A 24,618-nucleotide genomic window follows, 5' to 3' on the forward strand; every position below is an offset into this window, starting at 1 on the left:
AGTGGCTGTAATGCTCACCAGATATTTCATTTTCTCTTCTATATTTCTCTCTTGAAGTTATGTGGTATCTTATAACTATTTCTGGCCAATAAAATACATGTGCAGAGATGACATGGCACTTCTAGGTTGAAGTAGTAAAACAGCACCAAAAAACCTACCCCCAAAAACCCAAAATTCATGTTCCATTTCCTAGTCTCTTATCTTTCCTGGGCATTTGAGTCACTTTGTGGAGCAGAATCCTCTCCACCCAACCACCAACCCATATGACACATGTAGCATTAGTAAGTAATAAACGTTGATGTATTCAAGCCACTGAGATTTGGGGGTTGTTTGTTATAGCAGCATAACCTAACCTGTCCTGAGTATGAAAATCTTCCTAGAAAACAAGCAATGAGTTTCAGTGTTCCATCCCAAAATTTCTAAACTGGCCCAGGAAAACTAGGAGCAGAGGAAAGAGACAAGCCAACTCTTACACTAATAAGCAGCAGGTAATTTTACCTGCAGAAGTTGTGCTCCCCAATCCCATGGGTCTCAGCATCCTCCATAAACACATTGTAATGCTCCTGCAAGAGGAGGTGGGAGTTCCAGTAAAGGCATGAGTGCTGGTTGGTTGTCTTACTCACTTGCCCTCGGTAAGAGTAGCCATCACCAACATAGCAGTCATCAGGACCTCAGAGAGAACAGGCAGGGTTGTGAGAACTGAGAGCAGCTAGCACACTGCTCCTAAAAGGACTCTGAAGGTGTATGGGGCGGTGAGAGGATTTGGCCTGAATATTGATCACCTGGAGATTTTACTACAAAGTCCCAGGAAAACCGATGCCTTGAATATTTCACATTTAACCCAGCTGAAAAACATAAAATATAGTGGGTTTTTGTGGGGGGTGAGGCGGGGACTTAATTCCTTCATTTTGGCTCACCTAAGACCTAGGGGCAGGTGGGTTGAGGCCCAGGAGATGCCCAGGTATATCTGATTTGCCTGCACTACACTGTAGTTTATTACTTTCTCCACATGGGGCCAGATGCACCCTATGCCCTCAGGTTAGAAGGCTGAGGCAATAGCAGAGTTTGGGAATCTTGACTTGAATCCCATTCTGGAAACAAAATCCAAACAGAAAAAGATTCCAGAGGCCTTGCTTGGAGCCCTGAGTTTCTGCTGAGGTGGTAGCAGAGACTCCTACCTATTTCACAGAATCTCCCCTTGAACTGGTCAGGACAGTTACAGGTAAACTTGGATCTCCGCCGATGCCGGGAGCACATGCCGCCATTTTGGCAGGGGTTTGGCCTGCACACAGGAACCACTGTGAACACAGGAAGGCTCTTCAGAAGGAGTGGCAGCTACATCTGAGATGATGAGGAGACACAGATGGCACTCTTCTGGTGTCCATCCTTTCACACAAGGTGGGCCACCCAAGGGGAAAGACAGACCCACCAACACTCTAGTAAATGTACACGTAAATTTTAAGAACATATACAAACAGATGAAGCACTGTGATGGAGGCCATGTACAAAAGTGTATATAAGTAGATGAGTTACGCAGTAAGGAACAGCAAGGGGCATGAACTGGGAAGGAATTTGGGGATCAGAGTGAGCTAGGTTGAAAATTGGCTCTGCCCTTGTCTAGCTGTATGACTGTGGGCAAGTTAGTCAACCTCTTTGAACTTCAATTTCTTCATCTGTAAAATGCTTCCTTGCAGTGTTTCTACAAGGAAGACTGTGAGAGAGAATGTAAACCTCCTGGGACAATACCTGACTCACAGTGAATTGATACAGATTTATTTCCCTACATGGGCCACTCTAAGAATAGACAAGGGCCCACGTCCTGAAGGAAGTGAATTTCAAGATGCTTCTTTTTGGATGGGACAGGGCACAGAGCAGTCGGTTCTCAGTAACTCTCCAGAGATGATGAATCTTAAAAAGTCCTAGTTATAATGGCCATCTTGGATGTTATTAAAACATCAAACCTATCTGGACTGCCACACAGTAGCGTGCAGAGATCCCAGGCACAAGCCAGGATAGACAACGCCTAGCATAGAAGGGGCCGCCAGCACTTACCTGAGGAGCAGTCTGAACCCCTGTAAGGGTGTTTACAGGCACAGCGATAATAGGGAGGACTCTGAGTAATGAGACATTCGCCCCGGCCACATGGCTTATCCGTGCACTTGTTTTTCACTGTAGGAGATCCATAGAGAAGAAGGTTCAAAGTACAGGACATTATTGGGGGCACATGTCACTTAGAGGGATACCTGTAAAGTACCGTATTTGGGGACCCAATGGCTGAGTGTGTACCCTTGTCCATGGTCCTGAAACATCATGCCTTCTCCACCACACCCCATAAGGCTTTTCTTTAATCCTTGAGTCATGGATGATTGCTTCCAGTGTTCGTGATCTTTATTATTCTATATTAATAAAAATTTTGATAATTTTCACACCGTCAGCAAACAAATAGAGCCGCAATTTGTGTTTCTCCATTTTATAGCTGATTTTATAATCCGTCTACAGTTTTCCCCATCCTCTTGAGAAGTTGAGGGGTGAACCCAGATACCATGTTTATGCCGATATCCCAAACCATCCTGAAACATTTATTGAAGGATTTGTAGGATTGAAAATAGGAGGACTAAATGAAGAGGACACGTAGGAAAGAAGCCAACCATTAAACCCTATATATATGTAAGACCCTCACTGCCTCCCCCATCCGAGCTAGATGGTTGCTACATGGAACAGAATCCAGGTTCTCACTAAGGGTGCCATTAATCCATAAGAGTTTTAGTCCTCACGCTTTATCACATAGCTTTATGGTATGCCCATAAGGACTCACTTAAGGCAGACTCAGCTTTTATCAGTCTCCACGAGTAAAGATGGCAGGAAGAAAGAGCATGGATCCAGGACTTAGGCACCAGGCCTGTAATTTCTGCTCTTCTCCTAACTAGCTGTGTGACTATGAGCAAGTCTCCTGGACTCTCTGGGCTCCCTTTCTTTAACTGAGTTGGGCATTATGTGCCCTGAGATTCTTCCTGCTGTCCCATTTGAGAACAATATTTCTCTGTTGTGGTTAGTCTAAACATTCTAAACAACAACAGAAAAGAGTCCTGAGTTTGGAATACATCTTAGTCAGAGTCCAGTACTTCTCTCCTCTTAGCCTTGATGTTCTCATCTATAAAATGGACACACTAGTCCTGTCATGCTGGGGTGAGGATTCAGTGAGACGCTGTCTGTGACCATGATAAGGCATCCATTACGCATGACACAATGTGTGTGGTTATAATTCTTTCCACGGGATCGCTCAGCCTTCCTTTTTCCCACAGAGTTAGAGGAGGAACTGCCTCCTGTTCCGCTCAGAGGTAAGAATGGATCCGGTGAAGGTGCACTCACCCTCCTGACACCTGCTTCCAGAGAAAGGGGCTGGGCAGCTGCACGCATAGGTGTCCGCCTTGATGAGGCATTCTCCGCCATGTTCACAGGGGTTGGGCTGGCATGGATCTAAGACACGGGTAGAAGTCAGTGTTTGCAATGACCAGCAGGTGAGAAGTCCCCCCACTTGCTCATCGAATTTCAGTGTCCTGCCCAAATGAGAAAACCACTGCCTAGCCAGTGACTGGGGAAAGGAGGAAGCTGGCATTGTCCTTAAAGAGCAAGGAAAACTGCAGGTATAGGCCCCGAGAGACTGGATTCAGGTTAGAAAAAAGGCAGGCGAGAAGGAATCAGGACTGACTCCCCTCGGCCTTTCTCATTGAGAAACTCCCCTTTTCCCTCATCAGTGTTTTTCTCCTCCCAGTCTCGCTGGGAGGGCTGTGGGGTCTGTCTCTGATGCTGAAGGCATTTCACAAGCCCGAAGACCTCCCCTACTCCCAGTGCCCCGGGGTGGAGGTCAGGACTGGGGAAAGAAAACCCACCCCTAATGAAACACAAGCTTTCTGAACATCAGGCAAGAAGACCAAAGGCAAGAGGGTGACAGAAAAATTGACGGCGAGGAGGAAATGACCCAGTGGCCTTCATCTTTCTTCAACTACTTGTTCAGTTAGATTTTGTCATATTTCATCTGTGCCTTTGGCTTTTCACGGTTGTCTGAATGGATCTTCCCTCGGGGAATTCTTTATCCTTCTGTTCACACACATTGTTCTTTGGTTCAGGAACTAGGATCCCTGGGCCCGGCTCTTGTTTTGATGGTCCCTTCTGATGTTCCCCTGTTGCCCCATATCTTAGCCCTGCCTTCCAGGCCACTTCACACAGTTACACAGCTTTAATTCCAGCTGCTAAGTGCTTTCCATTCCTTCCCCTGGTTTAGTCACATGGCTTTGCTTGGGCCCAGCTTCTCATTTTCCTTTCTGTCCTACGGCGTGGGTTAAGAAACCACAAACACAAAAACAAATGTGGTAGAAGCACACGTGTGTGAATACACACACACACACACACACATCCTAACAACTGAGCAACGCTTCTGAAAAGTTGAAAAGAGAAAGAAAACCACAGCCCCGGTGGGAGGGAAGGAAAAGTCTTAACGCCAAATTTGTGAATGCTGCAATCTGGTACTGCGTGCTAACTCACATTCTTCATCATTAGGACCAACTGGCAATCAAAGATATAGGACTGATTTTGAATATGACTCCTAGTCACAGTGTCAGGAGACCTGCATGGTGATGCACTAACTCACCGTATCAACTTGGCTAATCAGCACCTGTCTGCCTCATTTGCTTCATCTATTATTTGAAGGTGGGAGAGATGGTCTCTAGGCCCTCCCCAGGCCTCACAGTGTATAATTCTAACTGAAAAAAAAAGCCAGTCTAGATCGTGTCTCCGATACCTATTTTACCACGCCAGTCAGAAAGCAGGAAGTGAAGGAGGCCCTCGCATGTGATGACACATAAATTCCCCTCCAGGTGTGCTGCCCTCCCCTCAGGAGGGCCCCCAAACAGCTTTGGTACCTACCATCCTCTGTGTAGTACCAGTCAGGATTCTCGGGGTGGTCAACCGCACTATTGGTGTTCTCTTCCTGGTTGTAATCCTCGTAGCTGTACTCATAGTTGTCGGGAGTCCAATCTACAGAAGTGGGAACAGAACCAAAGAAACCCTAAACATTAGACTCAAATAAATCAGCATTTCATTTCACCAAACTCCCCCTAAATATTTCTAAGTCCTGAAGAAGGAATCATGTGTCTTTCCATCTCCTCACGCTGATGAGGTGGACAGAAAGGATCAGGCATGATGAATTGTCCTTGGGGGTGGGAGTGTGATGACCCAGCGAAGCAGCTGGGCACTTGGCAAGGTCAAGAGCAGCTGATTGAAAATGGGGACAAGAAGTCACGTTCTGCCTTTCCACTAACTACAATCTTGGACAAGCCAATTGAATCCTCAGTGCCCCAATTTTGTCATCTACAAATAGAATGAAGATGATTGGGCCTAAAAGGTCTCCAAGGTCCTACAATCGCCCTCAAGTGTCTTGTTGGATGCTTCTAGGAATGAAATTTTCCATGGCACTTTATGGGTCACCTTAGCTTAATGAAGTTAGAGAGATTCATCACTGTCCCTTGGTCAGAGCATCAAACTCCCAGATTGTATCTACAGAGTCATCATCACAGCTGATATTTATTGAGCCTTTACTATATACCAGGGCCTGTGCTAAGCAAGTGACACGAACCATCCAATTTATCCTCATAAACACCTAGGAAGTGTATTATTATCTCTACTTTAACTTGAGAAACCTGAGGCGGAAAGAGGTGAAGTTACTTGCCTAAGGTCATACCGCTAATAGACAGCAGGATCTGAACTAAGACAGCTTACCTTCCTATAACCCCTAAATTGCACAAGCTCGGCTGCTTTAACAGGCCTCTTACACAGCCTCAGCTACATCCACGCTTGCCCTTGGGAATGGGGTCCAGCCATCCGCATTGAATCCCCTGCCTGCTAATTAGGGATCACCCAAGGACAACCTTGAAAAGGTTCATGGATCTTGCCCACTGAAAGACAGGGCAGTGTATGGAGTTGCCTCCAGGTATTCCTCTCACACTAGGCCAGCCCATTGGGAAGATCAGGTGTGTATAAGGCTGGACTCAAGCTTGTTGTTGTCTGGGGCCTTGGGAGATGTTGGGAGCTCTGTGGCTCACGGAGAGAAGTTTGAGATTTGCAGAAAGTTAGGTCGACTTTGCTCTCTCCAGCTGGCAGGAGTATGGCAAGCAGAAGCAGAAGGAAGCCGTCCAGAGAGGCATATGATAATGAGGCAGGAACAAATGCAGATAGCCGACTTGAAAAGGCTGTCCCACAGAGCCAGCTGATGGCTCTGTGGATGGCACTTTACCTAAGCCTGATTATCAATCACATTATCTTACTCTTCTCTCAGTCATTCCCTATAATCTTTATCTCTTTGGCTTTTGAAAAATCGACTTTTGCACAATAGCTGTTTTATATTTCCCATTAAAATGGAACTATCTTTTTATTTCCTTTTTGAATCCGCCAACTCTGGTTCCTTGCCAGAGTTTCACCTCATTTATCTCTGTGTCAAGTCAAGACTCCCTTTGCTTGCTCATTATTTCTCCCGAGCTGATTTTCCCCACTATGAAAATGCTCCCAGAGGAGGCCACCTTTCCAGGGATGAGGATCTAGGTTGAAGATAAGGCCATTGTCTTCCCGGAGCAAATAAAGTTTCTTTCCATCTAGTTTGATAAAGCAGAGAAAGAAAAGTGAGAAACTGAGAAAAAAAAATGTTTTTCTGAGTTTGACATAAAAGATTTCCAACTGACATTTGGGAGAGACAATGGGGTTTGGTAATGAGATGACGGCCTCATTTATTTCTTTCTCTTTTCTCTGGACAGGTATTTTTGTTTTTCTAAGAGGTGTTTATAGATAAGTGCCTTCAGATTGCTCCCATAATTTCTCCCGTCACTCCCAGAGGTGGAGGGTCAGCTTGACAAATCTTGGCTAGGTCATTAAGAATTAACCCCTTGAAGATATATTTGGAGATGAGAGTTTTACATAGATGGAAGGTTGTGACTTTCCCAGGTCTCTTGGAAGATTTTGACTTGAATTTAGCCCTGTGACCAAGGTCTGCTCATCTCTTGAGGAAGCTAAGGTGGGAATAAAACGTGTGGGCTTTGAATCCTACTCCCACCAACCAAGGCAATGGCTCAGGGCCCTTGATGGAGGTGGACAGGTGGCTCAGGGCCCTTGATGGAGGCTCAGCAGCCCCAGATCCCCAGAAGCCATCCAGCTGGAGGGCTATGCTAAGGAGGGCACTAAGATCCTCTATATTTAGGGTGGGCTGCTACGTGGCTTAAAAATGTTTTATAGGAGCATCACCTGGGAGGGTTTCTCCACCTCCAAACGTAAAGCTTACTTTGTCTTTCCTATTCTGTTGGCACGTAATCCCATTGTCTATGTAACAAACGTGTACTGTACACCTACAATAGGCCAAGTATTATGCCAGGCGCAGGAAGGCACTGAAAACAGTGGAGAGACATACAAATAAGAGTGGGATGTGGCCTCCATCAAACAAGCCTCTAGTCTGGGTTGGGTGGGGGAAGAAAGCCAGCCAAGGAAGGAGATGAAAGAGTAGTGGGGAGCTAGACGTGGCCAAGACCAGGTCTGGTAGCCTTAAGTTCTACGTTGGCTCTCTTGTGTGGTATGAACCAATCTGATGGGGGAAAAAAATGGCCGATTCCGCACCCCTCCCTGTAGCCACACCTTTCGTCATGTGATTTTTATCTCCTCTCCCCAAATGATGACGTCGATTTCCCCACCTCTTGGGTCTGGGCTGCCCTTGGGACTTGCTTTGGCCAACAGCACGTGGTGAAAGGAGCATGTACCAGCTGACAGAGTGCCTGGGCCTCAACAAACACTGTTCACCTCCTCTCTGTCATGGACCCCTGGGCCTTTCATGTGAACAAGTTTGCCCTATTCTACAGGAGGGTAAGAGGACAGATGAGGCAACAGCAGGCCCAGTGGCCCCGGCGAAGGCCACAGACACATGAGAAAGCACAGCTGACCCACCCGCTGAGCCTGGTCCAGACCAGGAGAACTGCACAGTGGGACTCAGTCTAAATTGCCAACCCAAAGAATTAAGATCTGAATACATGGTTAGTGGTTTAAGCCACCAAGTTTGGGGGAGTGCCTTATGCAGTAATAACAAATGGACACACAGGGCCTGATTGACATTGGGTTGCTAGTGGGATAAGAATTTTAGATTCTAGCACATTACTCACTGGCCCAGGTGGCCATGGAGTTTTAGCTTTCACTGTTGGATCTCAGATGACACCCCTCTCTTGTGGTTTGTATTTAACTTGGTCTCTCCGATTTGTTTCCTTCGACTAAATAGTTGGTTTCTTAAGAGCAAGAGCCACATCTGTTCCTCTCTCTACCCCTCAGTGGCCTATATGCAGTTAATGTGTGTGTTTGACAGGCCAATTTTTCCCTCTGGGGTTAAGCCTCCCTTCCTTCTGATTGGCCTGCACACAGCTCTGCAAGCAAAGATGGTGTTTGCAGAGCGAACGGGATTTAGGGGAGAAACTCTGTGAGAGTTGGGTCAGGTATTTGGTGAGGAAAATACCTGTTGAGTTCTGTAGGAGTCTAGAAACTTGTCCAAGTACTTTCCTGGACGGAAAAGAATGGCAACCTAACTTAAAATTTGGTTCCATTAGTAGATTGTAGAAAAACACTCCAGGTTTAAATACAGATTATTTGAGACTTTCTCTAGGCTATAAAAAATGGGAGAGCTTTGGGGAAAAAATGGGGCAGCTGTCAGGAGCATATTATATTAGGTATAAAGAAATCCTTGTGGATTTATCTATGTATCAGAGTCTATTTCTAGAATTTATCAGGAAGAAGAGTGAAAGTATCCCGAGTTAATCCAAATAATCCTAATAATAGGTTATTAAGTATTGAGTATTTTCTGTGTATCAGACATTATATTAAATAAATGTGTTGCACATGATCTTATTTAACCTTAAAATAACCCCATGGCATAGGTATTATTATTTCTATTTTAAAGAAAAGGAAAAACGAAGGCAGACAGAGATGGCAACAGAAACCAAGTCTACTTAACTCCATGTCTGGTTTGCGTTTTTACGAGCCCTGGAGCCTCTTGGGGGTTTATATTTCATGAGACTCCATGGGTTTTAGCTTCCAGGAAGTACTACGCATTGGGAAATCTCCTTTAGCACATGCCCCAGGTCTCTCGACCAGGATTATGGTGGTCCATACCTACGGTCTTTCGGAAAAACTCCAGAGTTCCTGTGATGGAAGTTTTGCAGCTGCTCTGGCTAAAGAGCTTGCCAGATGTGTGGAACGGAATAGAAATCCCTGGAATGCCGTCCCTGTTGGCGTCATCCATCACCGTGGCACAGACGGTTCCTCCGATGGCCTCCCCTAAACCCCAGCCCTGTCGGCCTGCATTTGACACTTCCAATGCAGTTGACAGGGCAAGCCCAGTGGAGACCCTCACTGGCAGGCAGCAGGACAGCTGATGGATGGGCTCAGCCTGTGTTGCTGGGCAGAGCCAAACCAGCTTTGAAGAGGCATTTCCACAGGCCTGTTGGCTGTCATATCAGCTGCTTTGGGGACACAGGCAGAGTCTGTGCTATTTGATGGCCACCTCCTCTGCCACCCGTTGGAGACTCTGGCTTCTGTGGGTACCTTCTGGCCCAGCAAGACCAATTAAAGAAGCAGCTTGCCCATAGGCATGAACACAGTGTTTCCTTGGCCACACTGTGGTCCTAAGCCTGCTGAGATCTGACAAATTTCATCAAAGCACAACCACCCTGTGAAATTAAATCAGACACTAATATGAATGTTTTTTCAGACCTAACCTGTTCTTTGCAGGAAGGCCCAGCCACTACTTCTCACCCCGCTCCATAGTCAGAGGCTGATAGAACCCCTTGAGATGGATTCAGGAGCCCGGGGGTGGCGTGCTCCAGGGTCCTTTAATTACCAAACTTCTAGAAGCGATTGCCTGAGTTCTTACAGAGCCCAGAATCTCAGGATGTTAAATCTGACACTCTCCACTCCCTACTAAGTTGTTTTTAGCCTGTGCTTACATATCACCAGTGAGGAGAAGCTCGCTACCTCACAAGAGCCCAAAAGCCCTATCAGATTTTTGGATAACTCTGACGATCAGAAAGTTCTTCCTGTTTGCAGATCAAATATAAGCTTATAGTCAATCACCAATCTATTTAATTAAAGCTAGAAGCCTTATGGACACATGGAATGAATCCACTCCCTTTTCTGTGATCTCTGTTCAGTAGGGCCGCCGCTTACAGTCGTTCTTATTGTTCACTGCACAATTCCAGGGTGTCATACACTGATAGTCATTGTAGATGTCTTTCATACCTTTCTGGAAAATGGCAGTAAAGTGTCATGAAGTAAAGACAACTCTTATGACCACGAAGTCCAACCCAAGGACTAGGGGTGAGGCTGCTTTTCAAATACATGCGAGAGTGAGGTCTGTGAGTCTTCTGTGCTCCTGCGGCTCCCACTAGGTGACCCCACAGTTCTGCAGCTCCGTCTCTCTGACACCCAGACCAAAGGAGCCCCTTCTGTGGTGCCTGAGCAGTTGGTGCTGAAAGCTGAGCGGCAGCTCTTGGCTTTGGACCCGCCGGGGAGTCCATGTGCAGATGATGGGGTGGCCAGCAGGGGGAGCCCTCTGAAACAGGATTCGCCAAAGGACAATGTTGGGTTGGGCCTTCTCCTTTGCTTTGGGCAAAGGAGATCCTCTCAAAAACCCACAGGCCATGGTCACATATATTTTTGTCCAATTCCACAAGCATTCCCTAAGCATGGGGTGGGACAAAGGCATTGATTGCCTTGAGCCAGCACAAAGCTGTCTGCTCATCCCGGGCTTTGCTGCAGAAGAATATTGACTGTCAAGCGGAATTTGGGCCAGTAATCGCCATCTTTGCCCCAAATAAACCCTTGATTCCAAGTTTAGACGTGACTGCAGTGTCCATGTGCTGTCTGCCTGGCTCTCGTCCTCTGTGGGTGGCTAGCCCACGTCACTGCCAGTGGCGACTGCCGGCCTCTGCTACGATGGAGCAGTGAGTGGACTTTTCTTCCTTGGGTCTCAGAGCAGTGAAGAAAGAGATTCAGATGCAGAGTCAGAGACCAAGAGCGGATTACGTGGCAAGAAGGAGCAGCCCTGCTCCACCTGGGCCTGGCTGGGGGCACCAGGCAGAGGATATAGGAAAGAAAGAAGGTGAGAGAGTGAGGGGTGAGTGAGCCTATGGGAAAGAGCAGGGCTCACTGGGGTGTGGACACACTGAGTCTTGAGGAAACAAACCAGGTGGGGGTACTGGTGGGATCCATTGCCAGAGGGAGGTCAGCCTGGGGCTGCCTGCATGGCACTCACACCATTCCCTCAGCAAACAGGTGTTGGCTCCCCAGGGGGGTGGACTGAGTGGGGATGGCACCGAGCTGGCCTGCCTGGAGCCAGTCATTGCTCGATGACATCCTCACTTTGCCTTGGCCCTGTCACCTCACCTAAGCCACTAAGGCGCTGTGTGACCTGAGGCAAATTGCTTCCCCTCTCTGGGCTTCAGTTTCCTCCTCTGTAAAATGAAGGGCTTTAACTGCATCAGCAGTTTTTCCCTTCGGGTCCTGAGAGTGGGCATGGGGTATCCACAGGCAACTCAAAATTGTGTAAAGCATTGTGTGTGTGCATGGACATATAAATGCCCAGGAGTGCATTTTTTCCGGGGAAATTCTCAAAGGAGTCTGTGACTTCTGAACCCTGTGAACTCTGAGGTCTTGCCAACACCCGCATGTGTGGGCCCCCTTTCCTCCATCCCAGAGCCAGCCTGTGAGGAGCTCCCGGAAGATCCGCCCACTCACCTGGGTCCGGGACTGGAAGTAAAGACATCAGGGAGAACTGAAAAACAAAACGACACAGAGCAGAGCAAGGATGAGTCTGCCGAGCTGGCTGAGTGCCTTCCTGAGCACGTGCAAGCTAAGAGGAGCCTTTCGCAGGGTCACGTCCAGGGCACAGGAGCATTGGGTGCTTTCTGAAGGCTGCAGCGGGGACCAGGGTTGGAGGGAGGGGGTGGGGCCTATTTGAAGACATCCAATCCATCGGAAGCATTGCCCTTCTTCCTTGGTACGGAGGTGCGGTGCTCGCACTTACCTGTTCTATACACCTGGCTATACAGGTAGGTTTTGACCATCTGGTCAGCTATGATTATTAGCATGTATTGAGCATTTCCTCTCTGCCTGATTGTACATTGCTGCATTTAAGTCTTATAACAACCCTATGAAAAGGCTTCTATTAGCCTGATTACTGATGAGCAAATTGAGGTCAGAGGTCACAGAGCTGTGTCTAAGTGACTGCCTTTGGGTTGGGGATGGACAGATACTTAACCCACTCCAATGACTTCTCATTTTCTTCTTGGAATAAAATACAAACACCTGCCACAACCAATAAGCCTCCTCTCAAACTCTTCCCTCTCCCTGCCCCTGACAAATCTCCAGCCATCCCTGGATTCAAAATGGCTCTAGCCATGCTCCATCCACCACAGGTGCTATTACACTTGCTATTCCCTCTGCCTGGAAAGCTCTCCCCCATGACTGTCACTAGGTCTCAGCTTAAAAGTTATCTCCTCAGGAGTCCCCCCTAGCTCCTTCTCAGTATGACACACACACCCCCATTGTTTTGTCACTGCATCCTTCCGGCATGTAGTTTTGTATTTGTTTATTTGCATGTTATCTCTCACATCAGACATGTCCTCCAGAGAGGCAAGGACCTTGTCTGTTTCACCACCGATGTAATTACCCAAATACCAAGCCTAGTGCTTCGCACATGGCATTCCTCAAAAACTTAGAGTACGGTGCTCACCAGAAAAGGAAAGTTTTACTCCCTTAATAGCAGGAATATTTTTTTTCACTTAAATCAGGGGTCAACAAATTAAGGCCCTTCAGCCAACCCCAGCAGTTGCGGTTTTACAAATAAAGGTTTTTTTGGAACATGGCCACGCCCATTTGCTTCCATACTGCTCATGGTGCAATGGCAGGGTAGTTGTGACAGAGACAGTATAGCACCAAATATGGCCTGTCTGGCACTTTATAGATAAAGTTTGCAGACCTCTGATTTAGAAAATGAGAGCCTCTATCAGCTGCCACATTTCCCTTTGGGTCTTGGCGGTCCGTGTGTGCACCTTCCAGGTACCCACATCTATCTAGGCAACTTGGTGTTCTTGCTTGCTGTACCCTCGGCAGAATTTCTAACTTTCGGCTCTACTGTAGGCCTCCTTAACCATTTTGGGAACTAGGCAGATGATACATTAGAAAAGAAAAGTGAAAAACAAGAATGTATCCTGACATGACATACCAAGGGCCCATCAATAAGTAGCGTTCTTGACAGAAATGCTTATTCTGAATCTACTCCCGAGGAACGAGACAGATCCAAGTTGTAGGCTTTCTGCACAACAGCAAGCCTAGACCCAGCACAAATGCCAATGTCATATAGACAAAAAAGATGGGAAGACGGCTTTTTATTAAATGAGATTAAAGAGACAAAACAACCAAATGCAGTGTGTGGTCCACGAAAGCATTCTAGATTGTATTGCTATAAAATAGCTATAAAGGACATTGTTGGGACAATTGGGGAATTTGAATGTGGACTTATGTGAGGTAGCATTATTGTAGCAATGTTGAATTTCTTGAGAGTGATAATGGTATTGCGGGTTCCGTAGGAAAGTGTTCTTATTCTTCGGAGATGCGTGCTGAAGTATTGAGGGTGATGTCTACAATTTAGCTGCAAATGACTCAGCAAACCAACCGACCAACCAACCATACGCCGAGGGTGCCAAAAAATGTATACATATGACTTGTAGTCATCTTTTCTTATCGGTATATATTGAGTATTACAATTTTAATACAGTATTTTCCTTTCTTAAAATGTGTATACATTTTTTGGATCTCTCTCTCTCTCTCTCTCTCTCTCTCTCTCTCTCTATATATATATATATATATATATATATATATATATATATATATATATATATATATATATATATATATACACACACACACACACACACACAAGAGAGAGAAAGCTATGTGGCAAAATATTCATTGTTGCATTGTCTTAATCCCTTCACTTTTCTGTGGGTTTGAAAAATTACAAAATAAAAAGTTAGGGGGGGAAAGGAAGGCACCAAAAGGAAGAGAGGCCATTTGTTGTCTGGACTGGGCCTGTTTAATTGCGTCATTGTCCCCCAACCCTGTTGCTGGAGAAAATGTGACAAAGGGTGGGTGTTTCGTTTGCGGGTGGGGGTGATAACGGAGAGGCCTGGCAGAGGAAAGGCAGGTTCAGGTCTCAAGGGTATTCCTGGGTCTGGGGTGCTTGAATGGCAACATCTGAAGTTGACACCTCTGGGCTTGAGTGCCAGGGCATTACCAAAAAAGGGGGCACGAGAGGACCCCAAGGACAGATGTATGTTGCCGTTCTTTCAGTCTTACCCTCGTCACATCCAGTCAGCTCTGCCTTGGTCCTGGTCCTTTATCCTGCCTCATCATCCATCCATTTAGCTTGTCTGAAGAGCAGGGTCTCCCCCTCTCTACTTGCCTCTGCCCAGCCCTGAGGAGACAGAGATAGCCCCTGAATTCTACCATTTGAGCTGAGTAGTGTGGGCCATGCCTGGCCACTGTCAGCCCTGAGATATGGGCAGGACAGAAGGGAGCACTTCAGGGAGCATCCTTCCCAGGGCCCAGTATGGAAAAGGCCCTCGAACACCTGAGTCTGGGCCAGAACCCCACATCTTCATTCTAAACCAGAGCCTGAGGGTCAGCCAAGTGCTGTACTGCCCATGGTCAGCAGATGGCAGACGTGCCCTTTCCAGGAGCTATAACTGGAAGCTGGAGCCAGAGGGAAACCAAACAAAAAGAAAGCCAGATCTTCCTGGGCTGGGGGTGGTGGCGGGGGTGTGGGTGGGGGGGCCTGAAATCCCGTGGGTTCTCAAGGAGTCTGAAGCAGCTGCCGCGCAGCTGTGCAGCCTGGGCTGCATGTCAGGGGGATCTGAAGCAGGCCCACTCATTTTGTGAATCACTGAGTCCACAGCAGAGAGACGCTGTGATGATATGTGGAAACTGGCAGCCTATACACCATGCTGGGTATGTGGGGGAACGTATGGGAAAGGCTAGGCCAATAGCCAGTTATTGATGCCATACCTCTGGATCCTGAAACTAACCTGGGTGATGGCGGGGGCAGAGGATGGATAGACACAATATTTGCCTCCTTTCATCCCATATTCCATTCAGTTTTTCCAGAGACAGGGAAAGAAGAAGTCCTACTCCTGGGACTTACAAATTCAAAAAAAGGAAGATCAATGCAAAGCTAGGAGGAGATGACTATGATTCAGTTCACATTTATTAAGAGCTGACATTGTGCCAAGAATTATGCTAAATGTTTTACATGCATTTTGTCTCATTTATGGCACACAATACTTGATAATTGAGGTGCTATAATTACATCCATTTTAGAGGTAAGAAAACAGATTTGCAGAGATTAAGTTGCCCAAAGTAACTCAGTAAGTATTGGAGCTGAGATATAATGGAGCCAGTTTTACACCAGACCTCTCACTCCCAATCTCCATGGCTGTGAGGGATGGGGAACCATAATATAAATACATTATAACAAAAGGATGGAGGGGAAGGAAACAGAAGAGTTTGCTAACCCTAAGGGAGGAAGGGCATTGAGCTGATTAAGCGATTGGGCCCCTGTTCTCCGAAAGCTTTGTGAAAATCCTGTCTAGACTAGCCCAGTCCTGGCAGGACACAGACAGGGCCATTAGGCCCCAATGACAACTGGGGAGCCTCACCCAGTTCACCGAGGCAAACACATCTCAGTAAACATCTCCACCCAGATCAAAAGGCAGGTAAGCCTCTGCCTGCTTCTCCCACCACATACGTTCCTAGTCTCAACAGGGCTAAAATACCGTAGCATGGGGTCAAAACTGCCCCCGAGCCCCTTAGAGAGCTGGAAACATCCGCTTCTTGCACATGGAAAGGGAGATGTTTTGCAAGAGAGTCAGGGAGACCCCTCTACATCGAACTGATGAACCATCTCTTCCACACTTGGGCTTTCTCCATGGATCCATGGCTCAGGACCATAGCCTTCTCCAGTTAGGAGCTGGCCCTCAGCAATGTGAAACTCCCGCCCAGTCACCAGAGAGCATGTGTCAAGGTCTGGTGTCTTATAGGCTAAGGTTGGTTAGTGGGGAAGGCAGGGAGAGAGAGAGAAGTGTCTCTGAGACTTACTGATTTACAGTATAATCTCCTTAGGTGTGAAGGGCATTGAGGTCTAACCTATTTGGTCCTATCTCTAATGTAGCGATTATTTTAACTCAGGTTCTTCCTCTACCTTTCAGAATTCGAAATCTTTTGGAAAACAAAACGAAAGGGCAGAGGCTAAAACTCTGAGTTGACGATTTCCAAGAATTAGCTGATAGAAAATGTTCTCAGAGGATTGGGAAGCAATAGAGGGCCAGTCCTGCCTTTGGGGGCCAGAAGCTTGGCTTAGAATGAAACAAAAGCAAAAAACATCTTTGACCTGAGAGGTGAAATATCGGGACTCTACTCTCAGCCATCCCTCCCTCTTCAGATGTACTTTTTATTCTCAGATGAACTGGTGGTAGAACAAATGCTACCACCACCAGGAAAGGACTGTAGTACTGCTAAGGGCAGCTGGGTAGGAAAGGTCTCTGAGCCACGGCTAACTGAGGCTACTACTGCTGGGCTGGAAGACTGACCAAGGACAAGAGAACGCAGCTCAGCAGGGCCAGTCTCCACTGCTGCACAGAGCTCAAGATCAAGGTCAGGGGTGGAGGTGACAGTAGACAGATGTTGCCAGTGTCTCAGTCATTAGCCCAACTGCTGACTCAAACCATCCTCTTACACTGGCTCATGCTGCAAACATAAGCTATGTCATGAGATAAACGGTTTTGCAAGGCCACGTAGTCCTTTTTTAAAAAATTGTGGTAAAATATTCATAACATAGTATTCTTCATTTTAACTATTTGTAAGTATACCATTCAGTGGCATTAAGTACATTCACAATGCTATATAACTATCACTACTATCTATACCCAAAACTTTTTCATCATCCGCAACACAAACTCTATATCCATTAAATAATAAATCCCCCTCTTCCTTCCTCCAAGCTGCTGGTAACTTCTATTCTACTTGAATCTCGATTATTCTAGGTGCCTCATCTAAATAGAATCATATAACATCTGTCCTTCTGTGACTAGCTTTATTGCACTGTGCATAATGTTTTCAAAGTCCGTTAATGTGTAGCATTTATCAAAATTTCCCCGAGCTCCCACTACGAGAGTGATATGTCTGTGGTTCTGGAATGGGCCCCGAACATGCATTTTCAAGCAGCACCCAGGTGACTCTGCCCGCAATTACTCTGATTATACCTCTCTTAGGCATGAAGCTTCTGGCCAAGGAGATTCCTGGGCCTATCTTTGCTCCTGTGCAAGTTGTTGAATCTCTCTATGCCTCAATTTCCCCAATTATAAGAGTTCCTTTACCCGACCTGTTGTTTAATTCAAGGGGATTTGGCTGCCCAGGGGCAGTAGAGCATTTACAAAAGATTACCTTTGGGGTAAGTATTTGCTGAGAAATATCAGTATTAATGGGACTTGGGTCAAATAGACCGCAGGGTGGGGCGGGCAGGGTTGTTGAAGTTTAGGGAGTGACACCGCCCAGGATGAGGAGATTGTATAAAAACAAACACTCTTTTCTGGATGTGATCATGCATGAATGAACTAACAAAACAGCGGACGAGGCTGGGGCCTGCCACGTGGGCACACACCCCCATGTTGACCGTCTTGGCCAAGTGGCCTCAGCCGACAGCCCAGGGGCTCAGAAAAGTAGCTTCCCACTGATGGAAACCAACTCCACCCCTGGAGCTGTCTTCACTTCTGTGCTTCCCGTGATGTGGAATGCGAACCACTGGCAGCACCCAAACCGATTTGTGTGGCACCGGGCCGGAGCGTGACATGACATCAAAAACGCAGCGTGAAAAAGTCATTCCCTTCTCAATTTTACTGTCAACCCTTCTGAGCCTGTCATGGAAAAAGACTCAGGTGGTTCTGGTCAGTATTCTCTCCCTCTCGCTAATCGCCCCGTTTAACAAGGAGAAAGCAGGCTTCAGGCTCTGAGCTGTAGGGGGACGACCGTAGCCAGGTAGAATTCAAAGACCCCATTTAAAAAAGAATTTTTCCATTTACAGTGGTGTCCTTTAAAAATAAACCTATTTAGGTAGAGAATAGGTGAGTCTGCTGAACAAGAGTATTAAGAAACTAGTTTGGGCTTTGGCAACATTTCTGAAGTTGGGTTCATTCACGATTAAAGGTTTGAAAGCACTGAACTAATAGTCACCTATCTGACAAGACTTGATCCTTCTGGTGTTAAAAGGAAAAGCTTCAGGGGCCGTTGAAGGAGACTCCAGGTAGGAGTAACTTCATCTCTTGCCAGAAACTGGAGTCTGAGGCCACTGCCCCTTCTGACACCTTCGATACCACATTGAACGGTCTCCTTTGGTTTGGGTAGCTCCTGGCAAGGTGGCCTCCACCACCTTTACCACAGAGCATGGAATGTGGCATCAGGCAGACCTGGGTTTGAATCCTGCTCTGTACTTGCCCAGGGCTGACCTTTGGAGCAGATTATTTGACTTCTCCAGAGCTTAGTTTCTACTTTGTAAAATAAAGATGACAGTGGTCCCCATCTCAAAGGCCTGTTAGGAAGTTTTCACGACATAATAAACATAAAGTATACAATATCTGATCAATGGTTGCCATTACGATTATCGTTATGACGATGAGCCACTGTCATCAGGGAGTTTGGAGTTTTAAATTTTTTGCAAATTGTGGAACCATTGAGGAAATCTTGCTCAGCACAAACTCTTCCTGGAACTTGTTTGTCAGGTCACAGGCATGTTACACCAACTCCCCACCCTCCCCCCAACCCCCAACACCACTTATTTGCCAAGTCCTAAGCCAGAAAACCTTGTTACATTAATTATGAAGAAAAAGCATATTTTATTTAAAATCTGGGCTGCCGAATTTTCTGCCATGCTGTTTCTCTGTGACAACAGAATTGCTTTTGCATTTAGGGAACCATAATGAAGTTAAAATATCACTATATCTGTGCCTACATACACATGCAATTTCTTGTGACCTGATTTCCCCAAATACCAGTGTACGATGCCAGAGCTAACCAGGTGGACTTGTGCTTAGGACCTGGTTATTTTTCTTGTTTATTTTTTTAAGTCTACAAGAAGGTACCATGAAATTCAGTCCCTCTCTTTTCTGTAAAATTCTGTGTGGATTACAACAAAAGGGAGAGATGTCTCCTCAGCCTGCCAGAGACTGACATTCTAGAGCATTGAGGTTTTGAAAAGGGTAGCTCATATCTTTCCCTACAAAGGCCTGGTTTGGTCCTGGGGTGGAGAAGACTTGGATGCTTAAATTAATTAGATATTGAGCCCAGTGACTTGACCATCCAAAATTGGTCCCAGTATTTTGACACCCACGGTGTTTCTGAACAACAACCAGACAAGGTTGCTTTTTCTCTTTGTTGCTCTGTCTCTCTCTCTCCAGGGTAGAACCAGACATATAATGTACATCAGTCACGCAGAGAGGGTGTCAACAATAGAGAATGGTGGGGCCTGTGGGATCAGGAAGGCTTCAGTTTCTTCTTGTAAGGGAAGGAGCTGGCTCCCTTCCCCCTCCTGCTTTGCAAGAATGTGAACTCCCTGTTAGTAGAATGTCTGGTTTGCAAGACATTTGTATTTTTATGTGAAACATTCTGATTCTTAAATGTCGCCAAGCAATTGAAAGGAAATCAAAATACTCTTCAGACTGACCTTCTATCTGCCAAATAAAACTCTTGCTGTTTGCAGAATGTACACCAAGCTGCCAATCTTCGACCTCTGGTCAATGCAAACATTTTTGCAGCTCTATACCTAAGGTGATTCTAGAGTTCTAGCGTTCTTGGGTTTAAATGCTAGGGTTTAAAAAGCCCAGAAATGGGCGCAAACATGCATTTCAATGGTAAGGACTCTTGCAGAGGAGAGGAGGAACCATTGTCCTCTCTTCTCTCCAAGGATGAGGTCTAATAAAATAAGCATTGTCCTCTGGCTTTTGACCCTGGAAGAGGTCAAATTCCATCACGGCCCAGCCCAGTGGCACCCCAAATCACCCTAAGGACAATAGCAAGCAAAGGTTTCTAAGCCCTGGAGACAGGACACGTCCTTCATACAGTTGACAAGGAAAACCAAATCTGGACCAGACCAGGAAGACGCTATGAATGAATTCCTGGTGTCCACTGTAATATTTGACCTGTACCTCTTTGGATGATGGATATCTGAATAAAAATCTATGCTAAAGATGGGCACACAGAGATGTCATCATAAGGTTGGCTGCATGATCTGAGTTCAGAGGAGGGTACTCAGGCATCTTTCCAATGGTAGTGAACACAGACCCTATAATTGTTTTTCTTTAAATTTTCAGAGTCACATGGAGTCCACATCACTCCACCCAGCAAACAGTCCCCTGGTCTAAGAGCTTCCTGTCCCTAGAGGAAGGACTATGACCCTGACGCTCTATGGACTGAAGAAATCTCATCTTAGGTAGGATCCAGGCAAGAGATCTTGTCTAGACAGCACACCAGCCAGAGTAGAACTCAGCTCTGCCACTTCTCAGCAGTATGACTTGAGATCAAGTTACCCAGCTCCTTATCTGTAAATTGGGAGCAATCCAGTACCTGATTCTTAGGGTCCTTCCGGAGACGGACCAATTTATTGAAAGCACAGAGCCTGGCACACAGGATTTCTCATTAAATGGTAACAGTTGGTTATTATTTTTAGCTATGTGGGATAGGAGAGGCCACCCAGCCCATCTGGCTAGGAGGCACCTTCCTCCCCATGACGCCCCGAACTCTCCAAAGCATCTGAGAGACTTGGCCACTTTCCCCTGGATGTCTGTGAGCTCGCCTGTGAGATGAACTGCCGTCCCGACCACCTGTCTGGCACACATCTGGGGTAAGAGATATTCCAAAGCCCTGAACCCTCTCCTTGGAATTGACTAAGCTCATTGCCTGAAGGCTATCTCTCATATTTTCTCTTTTATCCATTATTGACTTATAATTTCATCGCTAACCCTAAAAATGCACTGGGGTTTGCCAAAAAAAAAAAAAAGGATTTGGGGGGACCATTATCTTTTTGTGAACTTCAAACAGACTGCATCAACTCTCCTTGCCTGCAAATTTTAAGATCTAATTCTTTCTGACTGGTAGTTTCTCTGGACCCCCTGTGGGCCTCTGATAATTTCCACTGCTGTTCTCTAGACCTGTGGTATTTCTGCTAAGTTTCCGCCTTAGACATCCACCAAGTAATCAAATGACATGGGGGGCTTGATACCAATTTGTCACTGCACCTACACCACACACACGCAGGTCAGCATTGGAAAATAAAACTCTTTCAGAGGTGAGTCATTTGGAAGCTTAATACGGAGCTAAGGTAAGCTTCTGAGTTCAGTTTGCTGAAAAGGAAGGAGAAGCTATTGTTTTTTAAAACATGCTAATCAGAAAACCTGGACTTTAATCTGCTTCCCGCAGGAAAAGCTGCGTGGAGTAAAATGGGAAATAAAATGCAAAGGTATTTAATGAGATAAAGAGATGATGGCTGTGATTTCAGTTCTCATCCCCTGCCTGTTCTCTACCTCTCCCCCGACAAAGGGACAGCTTTTCTGATTCTCAGGGACAACTCATGTTCATTCTGGGAATTTTTATGGAAAAGAAAGATTTGTTTGGTGAAAGGCACATGCATTGCCTTGTTTAATCAATCCTGACTCTCCCCAAATCTGTGAGAGATTATCACTTGTTTTGCAGTAGAAGAAACTGAGACTCAGAGAATTGTTATTCGCCCAACATTCCACAGCCAGAAAGCAGCACAGCTGAGATTCAAATCCTGGCTCCACAGCTCACACTCATGCTTCCAACCACACCCAGTAAGGACTTCTAGGAGGCTCTGTGTCTGTGGAAGGCCCCACTCACATGCCCACAGAGACTGAAGCCGGCATCTCCACAACTCATCTGCTCCCAAATGTCTTGAGTCCCCCATGCAAGATCCTCTGATCTCTCTCCTAATCTAATCCACCTAAGTAAACCCAATGCCAGGATGATTGGCAGCCATCAGGGTTCTCCTCTAGGGCCAAAGCACAGGAATATTTATCCAAGTGTCACCCAAATGTCTGGAAAACTGGATATGTGTGTTTGCAGAGAGAATCTGTAGTCCTCAATGACTTCCCAGAGGGGTCTCTGAGATCCCTGCCAGATCACAACCCACAATCGGCCTTAGCAGATTTTCTTGCCCCCGCCCCCCCCCCCTTCACTGCAGGGCATTCATGGAGACTCTGCTCCAAGAGGGCTCAAGTCAGCTGCATGGCTCATGGAATTCAGCAGCCAACATCACAGGTCTGCACTGGCTCTGACAATCAGGACACGTTCAACATGACCACATTAGTCTTTCACAGCTAAAGTTTCTCGTTGCTCCTGACCCAGCTGCTTTGGTCATTCAAATAGCCAGAGTCTCTCAACTACAGGTATTTGAAAAGAACACTTACCCCGAAGGCTGTCGTTCCAGCCAGAACCATTAGCAGCAGAACACGGAGATCAGAGATTCTGGCAAACATCTTTGCAGTGTAAGGACTCTTGTTTTGCTCTACATACAATTTCTTTTGTTGCCTTTGGGGGGGGGGGGGAGGAATATGTCAGTCTTCAAGGATTCAGGAACCCACGAAGAGGATGCAAATTATTAACTAGGCATCAAATACTGTTTAATGTTTAATGTTTTGCAAACCAACTATCTTGATTAAACAAATGGTAACTTTGGGGCTGGGCTGAATCATGGGATGGTTGGATTTTTTTTTTCTGGGAGAAAGTCTCCAAAGAAAGTGGCAGAGAGAAAACACCCCAGCTCCTGGCTGTAGCTGGGGGGCTTCTGAGTGTTCAATGCAGAAGGCCCGATGGTTAACTAGCATCCCAGCTGCAGGATGAAAGCCGGGATCGGGTGAGGCTTTTTGCCACAGGCCTCTGACATTGCTGATTCGGACAGAATGTTAATAGAGTTCTGATTCATCAAATCTCAAACAGAATTAAGGCACAGATGAGCTCCTAATAACATCACGCTTTATATTCATGAAAGATAAATTAAAGGTTGCAAAACTGCTATTGACAAACATTGATTCTGGGCCCTTTGAAGCCTTGCCCGTGGTTGCTTGTTGGCTTCCAAAGTTTTCTTTCAAATTTCATTACATAAGGTTTTTACTTTTTAATTATTTTTTTTTCTTCTCATTGGAGTCTTTCTTTGATCAAGAGGGAGAAAAAAACCCCATGATGCTCATGTTTGGGGCCAGTTGTTTCCTGTGTTCCTTATTTGGCTACACTGGTGGCAGGTAGGGCTATCTAAAGCAGCAGTTACCTCTTAAGTGTGGGCTCTCCTGAACACAATTGATCTCTTGAATAAGCATAGACTTGAGCTCCTGTAAACACCTGACTTCCTTCAGTAAATCTATGTAAGGGCTGCAAAATCCTCCCTCCGGAATCCTAAATCCAGCTTCTGAAACCCTGCTGCCAACTGAAGTAAGTGCTCCTGAGCCTTCTGCTCACCCACCGGCCAGCTCTATCTGGCAGACACTCTCAGATGCTCAGTGGCTGCTTCCACCTTTGGAAGCCATGGAGGGTCCCATGAGTAACTGCCCACGAGACAAAATCCGTGCCCAGCCACCACATACGGCCCTTAAAGGACAAACCAAGTTCCGACCTTTTACCTCCTGAATAACTCTCAATTTGTCTTCTTTTCTCCACTTATTTTGTCTCCACCCTATTTTAGGCAGCCATCAATTCACCCTTGGCCAACATCCACCTTCCCCCTATGGCATATGCACATGCTAGTCCCTTTCCCTGGGAAGTGTTTTCTGTCCTCATCCTATCCTTCCCCTAATCCTTACTCCAACCATAGCTCTATTCTTAACTTTAATCCTAATCACTCTTTTAGCAAGTTCACTTAGTTACCTCATCTCCTTAATGCATTGTTCAAATCTCAGCCCAAACATTGCTTCCTCAGAGGCCCTGGGTATGTTTTTCCTTCATAGCACTTACCAAGGTGGTAACTGCATACTAGTGCTACTATTTTATTATTTGTTCCCCCACTGGTCCCACTAGACAGAAAGCTCATGAGGGCAAGCACTCTGTTTGGCTCACTGTTGAATTCCTGGCATGGATGCCTGGCACTTGCCTGGCCCATGAGAGGTTCTCAATAAGTATATCTAAAATGAATAACTACTTTATGAAAGTGACAGTCGGATACTTTATAACCAGGATACGTAAGCTGGCATAGCCCACCCAGTGTGAAAAGACAAAACCAAAACCAAAAACTGGATGTGGAAAAACTAAAGTATTTGTGAAATGTTGAACACCTTCAATTTATTTAAGAACAATATATTACTATTCATCAACTAGTCACCAAAGAGCTGCTGTGAGCCAGGTGTGGGCAATGCAGGGTGAGAGGAGGCAAATATGAACTTGCTTTTAAAGAGTGCACATTCTGGTTGAGGGGGGGAGATAGGCAGATAATGAAAA

General features: G+C 46.1%; 1 protein-coding gene across 1 annotated transcript in view; it reads right to left on the minus strand.

The window, feature by feature from the left end:
• Nucleotides 1–22,781, minus strand: part of HABP2 (hyaluronan binding protein 2) — a 32,491-nt gene extending 9,710 nt beyond the window's left edge. Inside the window, exons 1-7 of the mRNA XM_081075202.1 lie at nucleotides 22,602–22,781; nucleotides 11,809–11,845; nucleotides 4,924–5,034; nucleotides 3,370–3,477; nucleotides 2,053–2,169; nucleotides 1,179–1,298; nucleotides 499–670 (exon numbers count right to left, since the gene is read on the minus strand). Coding sequence (XP_080931328.1) covers nucleotides 499–670; nucleotides 1,179–1,298; nucleotides 2,053–2,169; nucleotides 3,370–3,477; nucleotides 4,924–5,034; nucleotides 11,809–11,845; nucleotides 22,602–22,670 — 734 coding nt within the window. The 5' untranslated portion in view covers nucleotides 22,671–22,781. The remainder of the gene's footprint in view (nucleotides 1–498; nucleotides 671–1,178; nucleotides 1,299–2,052; nucleotides 2,170–3,369; nucleotides 3,478–4,923; nucleotides 5,035–11,808; nucleotides 11,846–22,601) is intronic.
• Between the last annotated feature and the right edge of the window lie 1,837 nt (nucleotides 22,782–24,618).

Source organism: Rhinolophus hipposideros (genome assembly GCF_964194185.1).
Source record: "Rhinolophus hipposideros genome assembly, chromosome: 15".
In the NCBI taxonomy this organism is placed as follows: Eukaryota; Metazoa; Chordata; class Mammalia; order Chiroptera; family Rhinolophidae; genus Rhinolophus; species Rhinolophus hipposideros.